Source organism: Ranitomeya imitator, chromosome 2 (genome assembly GCF_032444005.1).
Source record: "Ranitomeya imitator isolate aRanImi1 chromosome 2, aRanImi1.pri, whole genome shotgun sequence".
In the NCBI taxonomy this organism is placed as follows: domain Eukaryota; kingdom Metazoa; phylum Chordata; class Amphibia; order Anura; family Dendrobatidae; genus Ranitomeya; species Ranitomeya imitator.
Window position 1 is genome coordinate 794560535 of NC_091283.1, and position 9067 is coordinate 794569601.

The 9067-nt window shown below is 37.7% G+C and overlaps 1 protein-coding gene across 1 annotated transcript; it reads left to right on the forward strand.

The window, feature by feature from the left end:
• The first annotated feature begins 1643 nt into the window (after nt 1–1643).
• LOC138665825 (calcium homeostasis modulator protein 1-like) lies at nt 1644–7657 on the forward strand. The gene is made up of 2 exons (XM_069753694.1): nt 1644–2427; nt 6262–7657. The coding sequence occupies exons 1-2, from the start codon at nt 1879–1881 to the stop codon at nt 6721–6723; spliced, it is 1011 nt and encodes a 336-aa protein (XP_069609795.1). The 5' UTR covers nt 1644–1878; the 3' UTR covers nt 6724–7657.
• Nucleotides 7658–9067: the final 1410 nt, after the last annotated feature.

The window sequence follows — 9067 nt, forward strand, 5'->3', positions numbered from 1 at the left end:
ATCTTAAAAAAAAAAAAAGGATAACAATAACACAGAAATTGCGATGAACTTTAACCCCTTAGTGACCGAGCCAAATTTTTGAAATCTGACCAGTGTCACTTTATGTGGTAATAACTCTGCAACGCTTCAACAAATCCCAGTGATTTTGAGATTGTTTTTTCGTGACACATTATACTTTATGATAATGGTAAATTTAGTTCAACATTTTTTGTGTTTATTTATAAAAAATATAAAAAATTTGAGAAAAATGTTAAAAAATTAGCAATTTTCTAAATTTGAATGATTATCCCTTTAATCCAGATAGTCATACAACAGCAAACCATTAATAAATAACATTTCCCACATGTCTGCTTTACATCAGCACCATTTGTAAAATGTTATTTTATTTTGTTAGCATTTTAGGAGGTTTAAAAATGTAGCAGCAATTTTTCATTTTTTCAAAGAAATTTACCACATTTATTTTTTTAGGGACTTATCCATGTTTGAAGTGACTTTAAGGGTCCCATATATTGGGAAACCCACAAACGTGATACCATTTTAAAAACAGCACCCCTAAACATATTGAAAACTGCTGTCAGGTAGTTTATTAACCCTTCAGGTGCTTTACAGGAATTAATGCAAAGTGGTATGACAGAAATGAAAATGTGTATTTTTACCACCTAAATGTTGCTAACTTCTAAACAGATTACTATAGCCGTCAGACTCTAAGGCCGCTATTTGGTCATGAATTGCCATGGCAAACATCAGGACAACAAAATCATGATCTGAGGGCACCAATTGGGATAAAGAAGAAGCCCCCACACTCTGTTAACCATTTATAATGATGTAGTCACTATTGACAGCAGCATCTAAGGGGTTAAACAGATTTAGAAGGTGCAAATACCGATCGTGGCTGATACAGCAAGTTGTCAGCTATAGTGCACAACCAACAAATGCTGGATTGTCATCTGTATGGGGAGGCTATTCTCTTATATCTCAGGTCAGTTAAAAGACGTATTGGCGGTCATTAAGGGGTTAAACCTTGAATATGCAAGAATGAGTTGTCATCAATCAGGATTTGGCCCAAAGGCTGATTTCTATTAACCAAGGCTAGTTGCAGAAGTATTTATTAAGTCTTTTGCATAAACCTGATATATTTGTCAATAAAAGGTTAAAATCTTATAAAATGTTAATAATTGCACTTCAGTAACCATAGAAACATCTGACTAAAAGATCTAAAAACACTGATGTAGCAAACTATGTGAAAACCCACGTTTGCCTCAGTCTCAAAATTTTTGGTCACAATTTTACATACAGGTGGGTCATTGTCTGAGAAAGGAAAGGGAGCACTGTCAGTGTCCGGTTCTGGTACAGTATGAAGTAATTGTGCAATCCCTATCATTTCTTATCCCGCAGGACAAGATTGTTTACTAATTGTTTTGTATGGAATAAAAATGACAGCTGAATAAAAAGGAAAAAAACAAGTTCTTCTGCAGTGAGGATTGTGCTCTCCGGGCAGCGATGAGGTGACATGATCGTCAGCTAGCTCCATCTAGTTTTTGCATAGGTGTGTTGAAGGTTGGGTCTCCGTCTGTGGGAGGGAAGACGTCACAGAAACATATGCAAACAACTTTTCATGTAATAGATTTCAGAGAAAAGCCGAGACTGCAGAAGAGACTAAACCAAATATATTTTCTATAACCCACATATGTATTTTTCAATAAACCATCATCGAGCTGAATGGATTGGGCAGAAGGCAAGAATTTAGAAAATTAGAAAAAGACAAAAAGACATCCGAACAGGTAAAAGATCTTCTAACAATTACCCCATCCATCACAAGTCTTGAAGGATCATTTTACTCCGCAACAGGCAAACACTTAGTTTGAGAAAACAGAAAAGATGGATAAATTTCGTATGATCTTCCAATTTCTGCAAGCCAACCAGGAATCATTCATGAATGGAATATGTGGCATTATGGCACTTGCGAGTGCCCAGCTATATACAACATTCGACTTCAACTGTCCATGCCTTCCGAGCTACAACCTATCTTACGCCATGGGAGTTTTGTGTGTGCCGCCTATTGTGTTATTTTTACTTGGATTTGTTATGAACAATAACGTATCGATGCTGGCGGAAGAATGGAAGAGACCAACGGGCATGAGGCAAAAAGACTCGGCCGTACTGCGTTACATGTTCTGCTCAATGACACAGCGTGCGTTAATTGCCCCTGCCGTATGGATCTCGGTGTCCTTATTACATGGCGAGTGTTTTATATGTGCTTTTAGCACGTCAGTACCCATTGATAAACTGGGAAACATAACTGGAATCACTCTATCCGAGAAAGAAATTAAGCGAATACTTGCCAGGATTCCCTGCAAGGAAATTTATGATGGACATCATATCGTACCGCAAGAAGTGGCGTCAAGATATCTGCGCTTTATCTCACAGGTAACACATTGGGCATGAACACCATCTAAAATAATCGGAGCCTCTTTTTATTTATTTATTTTTTAATTCCTAACATACAATAAATATTTATGGAAAAAAGTTTCATAATATACAAATACAATATTCTGTGTAATTGTAAGTTATGTTTTATAAAGTGGGCATTCCAAGGATGCAACTTGGGGGATACACTGCATTTGGGGGATACGCTGCATGTGCATGGAAAATTTGTTATTTATTTATTATGTTTACTTATATAGCACCATTAATTCCACAGCACTTTATATCATCACACAATCTATATTCCCTATCAGTATTTCTTTGGAGTGTGGGAGGAAACCCATGCAAACACGGGGAGAACATACAAACTAGATGTTAGTGCCCTCTTCATGAAATCATTTTCCTACATTCTGCCTCATCTTTCTATTGTTACTATATGAATATATTTTTTTTTAACCCAAAATGTGTTTTTTTATATTGGATTATTGAATAATATTCTTCCTTCGATATGCTCAGTTTAGTTTTTTTCTGCTTTTACATTAAAGGAGGTTTCAAAAATTAGAAAACGATTGAGTCTTTTTTTTTTTTTTACAAAAAAGGAGTTTTCAAAAGGTTAAAAAAACATTGAGTCTTTAAAAAAAAAAAAAAAACAGCGCCACACCTGTCCACAGGTTGTGTGCGGTATTACATTTTAGTGCTGTTCCCTTCAACAGAGCTGAACTGCAATATCAGACACAAGCCTTCCTGCAGTCTCGGGTGTGGTTGTAACCGTAAAATAAAGCAGCCAAAATCAAGTGGCAGTGATTTTTCTTGTAAGCAAAAAAAACCAAACAGATGCACAAAAACGCAAGATGAATGAGGCATAAAGATAAGCCCAACAATGGAGTATATTGCGTCCAAAATAAATATTTGATAAAATATAAAAAAAAAAAACAAATTCATTAATACATAGTGAGAGCAATAATAGCAGGTTGCTATAAAATACAGACATACCAATACTAATGAACCAGTGATTGTAAAAATTATCTGCTGCGCCCTATGAAGTATAGTATGAATCATAGGGAGAAAGTGTATCCAATATAAAGCAGTAGGGCTAAAAGTGCAGACTTACATTGTGGCTGGTTTAGATATATGTCGCTGCCACCACAATGCACTTTTTGCCCTTCTTCATCAGCAGGCGTGTAAAAAGGAGGAAACAAAACAAGTTCTTCTGAAATTACATTTACAGTTCTCCATAGAACTTTATGAGCACCAACTGCCATCTCCTATCTCAGTACTAGGAGAATCTGTGATCACTGAAGTCAGATTTTACCTGTAAATTGGGAATTTTGAGAATGAATTACCAGTCCAGGAGAAGAAAGAAGTCGATTTCTCCAATAAGATATATTATAAAGTTTTGGTTTTTTTACATGTACTATATGCAAAATATGTAAACAACGGTTACTCTTTAATGAAAAGAGAAGAAGCAGCAGTTCAGATACAGTTTTTGTTTACTGGTCAGTTCTTAGAATTGTATCAGATTTTTACATTTTATGACATGCCAAGTAGAGATGATCAAATCTTCTGAAAGTCAAATTCATTTCACTGAATTTTCTCCAAATATTCAATTTACAGCTAATCGATTCTCAGTGAATCGCAAAGTGCTCAAAATGCCCTGAAAAGATGTGCATGACACTCTGAGGTTTCCTAAGACTGTATCCAACTCCTTTCAAGCTCTTTAATGCAAACAGAGTCTTAGAAGTGTCACAGTGACCTCAACAGATATGGCTATGGGTATACAGATGGTACCAGGTTTTCACTGTTTAGGAATTTGTTTACTCTTAGCTGTGACATCTACACATTAGCCAAGCATGGCTGCTGCATTCCCTGTCTTGACTTTTATACAGGCTACAGATAGTTCTTCTGGAATGGCTGTGCTATATCAGATGATAGCTGCAAGGCATTATGCAGTGACTACTACAGGTCCTTCTCAAAAAATTAGCATATAGTGTTAAATTTCATTATTTACCATAATGTAATGATTACAATTAAACTTTCATATATTATAGATTCATTATCCACCAACTGAAATTTATCAGGTCTTTTATTGTTTTAATACTGATGATTTTGGCATACAACTCCTAATAACCCAAAAAAGCTGTCTCAATAAATTAGCATATTTCACCCATCCAATCAAATAAAAGTGTTTTTTAATAACAAACAAAAAAACCAACAAATAATAATGTTCAGTTATGCACTCAATACTTGGTCGGGAATCCTTTGGCAGAAATGACTGCTTCAATGCGGCGTGGCATGGAGGCAATCAGCCTGTGACACTGCTGAGATGTTATGGAGGCCCAGGATGCTTCAATAGCGGCCTTAAGCTCATCCAGAGTGTTGGGTCTTGCGTCTCTCAACTTTCTCTTCACAATATCCCACAGATTCTCTATGGGGTTCAGGTCAGGAGAGTTGGCAGGCCAATTGAGCACAGTAATACCATGGTCAGTAAACCATTTACCAGTGGTTTTGGCACTGTGAGCAGGTGCCAGGTCGTGCTGAAAAATGAAATCTTCATCTCCATAAAGCATTTCAGCCGATGGAAGCATGAAGTGCTCCAAAATCTCCTGATAGCTAGCTGCATTGACCCTGCCCTTGATGAAACACAGTGGACCAACACCAGCAGCTGACATGGCACCCCACACCATCACTGACTGTGGGTACTTGACACTGGACTTCAGGCATTTTGGCATTTCCTTCTCCCCAGTCTTCCTCCAGACTCTGGCACCTTGATTTCCGAATGACATGCAAAATTTGCTTTCATCAGAAAAAAGTACTTGGGACCACTTAGCAACAGTCCAGTGCTGCTTCTCTGTAGCCCAGGTCAGGCGCCTCTGCCGCTGTTTATGGTTCAAAAGTGGCTTTACCTGGGGAATGCGGCACCTGTAGCCCATTTCCTGCACACGCCTGTGCACGGTGGCTCTGGATGTTTCCACACCAGACTCAGTCCACTGCTTCCTCAGGTTCCCCAAGGTCTGGAATCGGTCCTTCTCCACAATCTTCCTCAGGGTCCGGTCTCCTCTTCTCGTTGTACAGCGTTTTCTGACACATTGTTTCCTTCCAACAGACTTACCATTGAGATGCCTTGATACAGCACTCTGGGAACAGCCTATTTGTTGAGAAATTTCTTTCTGGGTCTTACCCTCTTGCTTGAGGGTGTCAATGATGGCCTTCTTGACATCTGTCAGGTCGCTAGTCTTACCCATGATGGGGGTTTTGAGTAATGAACCAGGCAGGGAGTTTATAAAAGCCTCAGGTATCTTTTGCATGTGTTTAGAGTTAATTAGTTGATTCAGAAGATTAGGGTAATAGGTCGTTTAGAGAACCTTTTCTTGATATGCTAATTTATTGAGACAGGTTTTTTGGGTTATCAGGAGTTGTATGCCAAAATCATCAGTATTAAAACAATAAAAGACCTGACAAATTTCAGTTGGTGGATAATGAATCTATAATATATGAAAGTTTAATTGTAATCATTACATTATGGTAAATAATGAAATTTAACACTATATGCTAATTTTTTGAGAAGGACCTGTATATGGGGAAATGCCTGGGTGGTAACGGCTTATATCAGAGTGAAAGTAGCTGCTTGGTGAGGTGCCTGGGGACTACTTTTGACAGCTTTTGCCATACCATAGGGACAAGCAGATTTCGTGTTTGTCTTGTTTATAAAGTTGTCCCCAAATGTACTAATAAATATGACCATCTACCATTTGACGTACCATAGAAGTTCTTAATTTTTCTCTAATCTAAACAAAAATCTAAATTCAACCAAATAACTTTCCCTTTCCGTTCTTGTAGGCATTTGGCTGGACCTTCATCCTACTGATGACTTTTTTGGCCTTTCTTGTGAGAGCCATCCGACCCTGCTTTACACAAGCTGCTTTTCTGAAAACCAAATACTGGTCCCATTACATTGACATAGAAAGAAAACTATTTGATGAGACCTGCACAGAGCATGCAAAAAGCTTTGCAAAACTGTGCATTCAGCAATTCTTCGAGAACATCAATCGAGATTTTAACTTGGGGCATTCACATGTATTGGAGAAAACACTAGAACAAGAAGAAATGGATAAACTCCTGGGAGTCACGAGCCAGAGCACAATGAACGATGTTCTTAAGAACTGGCACAGATGTAAGCCCTCTTTAAACGTGAATTCATATGAACATCAAAATGGGAATGGATGTATTAAAAACAATGAGCAGATGAATAATCTAAACGGACCCAAGAAGGAATCTGCGACGTACATCAGCAAAGTATAACAATGGAAAAGCGGAAACAAATGGATACTAAACAGACATCTAATCTCTGGAAATAAATGCTGCCTGGAAGATCATTAGCAAATAAAGTAAGAAACAAAGGAGAAAGAAAGTTTTCTGAAACAAAGATACTGAAGGACGTTATATTGTTAATAGAGAGGTGCTGATATATATATATATACACACTGCAATGAAGTCACAAGAGAGGTTCTGCAGCAGCTGCAAAACTTGACAAGCCATTGCTAACCAATTCTATGTTCACTGGATTTGGGAAGTTAGAACAAGACACAACATCCAGAGGCAAGATCTGCCATTAGCAATGAGACTTTGTAAAACGTTTGAGCCATTACATTCAATGGTCTTTCAAGGAAGGAGTCTAAAATAAGAATTATTTGTATCAGTATTACTGAGAGAGAGCATTGTACCTTGAAAAATGGGAACTTTTGTGACTTTTTTTACTCTGATAATGGTGCATGAACTAATGTTTTTTTTACTTCACTGGAAATTAAACTATGAAGGACTTTTGTATAAATATTATATAATAAGACTCCAAATAAATAATAATAGCAATAACCAATATTTTGTTTGTCTGGCTTCGCCCTGTATTATTATTATTAACAGTATATTCTGTGATATAATCACTTTTGATTATGTACAAATTAAGCAAAAAAAGCGGACAGATGTGATGTTCCCCATATTGTTTTGTTTACCGCTCTCAATTATACTGGGAATTACATGCAACAGCTTCATTGGTTCCCATAGACCAAGCTCTTTGTTTGGGAACAAGCTACAGTTAATCTGTTTGGATTAAAAAAGCTCTCCTCCCAACAAAATTTATATCTTCTTAATATATTGCACAGGAAAGATATATATCTTGGTACCGTGTTAGCCAGTGGATAGAAAAATGTTTAGAATTGAGAGTCCTCAGTGGTTGATACCTTTTAATGGCTAACTGAAAAGATGGTAACAAACTGCAAGCTTTCGAGACTACACAGGTCTCTTCATCGGGCATAGAGTAATACAAATTGTGAAGAATCACATATTTATGCACAATACAGCCCAGAAAAATTCCATAAATAAGGCAGGTGACGTGAAGCAGAACTACCATTATGTGAGTGATAAACAGTTATGTCCATAAATATTGGAACAGTTCATAGATAAGGAGTGTGAATGTTTTATTGTCCTCTGATTGGGGTCTGGTACTGTGACACTATCAGTGCAGGAATGAATGTGTCGCATGGATTTATGTCTTTTTACATCAACTAAGGAATTTGCACTTCAGACCTTATGGGGCATCATAACAAAGAACCAGACCCCAATCAGAGGACAATAAAACATTAAGACTTCCTTATCTATGAACTGTTCCAATATTTATGGACATAAATCACTCACATAATGATAATTCTGCTTCATGTCACCTGTCTTATCTATGGCATTTTTCTGTGCTGTGTTGTGCATAAGTATGTGATTCTTCAGAATTTCTATTAGTATATGCTTGATGAAGGGCCCTGCGTAGTCTCGAAAGCTTGCAGTTTGTTACCATCTTTTCAGTTAGCCATTAAAAGGTATCAACCACTAAGGACACTCAATTCTAAATATTTTTATTAATATATTGCAGTCATCCTATTACACATCACTGTGTACTTACAATTCCTCATTTTGCCTTTCTACCCAGTGAATTTGTCTCTTTTCCATTAGGCCACGAAGGTGTCACATCCCCCTGGAAGACCAGGAGTTAACAGGTCATGTCGGATAATGAATCACAGGTCTTCTTTAGAGATGGTGTGATTAGTGTCCCATATTAAATTAATTTAGTTTCTTCTCGTGCTGAAGAGGTTAATGACCCTTTCTATGCTGGTTAGAAACTTGCAGCTCCATTTCAGCTGCTTCTGATCTGGTTATTACCTCTTCCTATAAAAACTGGTCAGACCTTCTTGTCCCTGCTGGTGAAAGATTTGTCTTCCTGTGCTGTGTTCTAAAGTGAAGGGGTTGGAGTGGATTGTTGTAGTGTGTTCTGTGGTTTGCTGTAGTACGTGTGTGTTTAGCTCCTGGTCCCTATTCCCATTTAGTTTATTCCCCCCTGTCCCTCTTTCCCTCCCTATTGTTGGTTAGTACTTTTGTATGAAAAGAGGTTTTCTATCCTGGTTTTGTCTGTGTGTCTTGTTTACCTTACATTTTTGTCCCATGCCTCATAGAGTAGGGGAGGGGACAAACCAGCATAGTAAGGTCACAGAGTCAGGCCTCTCTACCTTCAAGAGTACCCCCGGGACAGGGATAGTTAGGGTTCCAGTCCCAGGGCCAGTTTGAGGCCACCTCTCCTTACCTCTCCTGACAATGACATCACCTG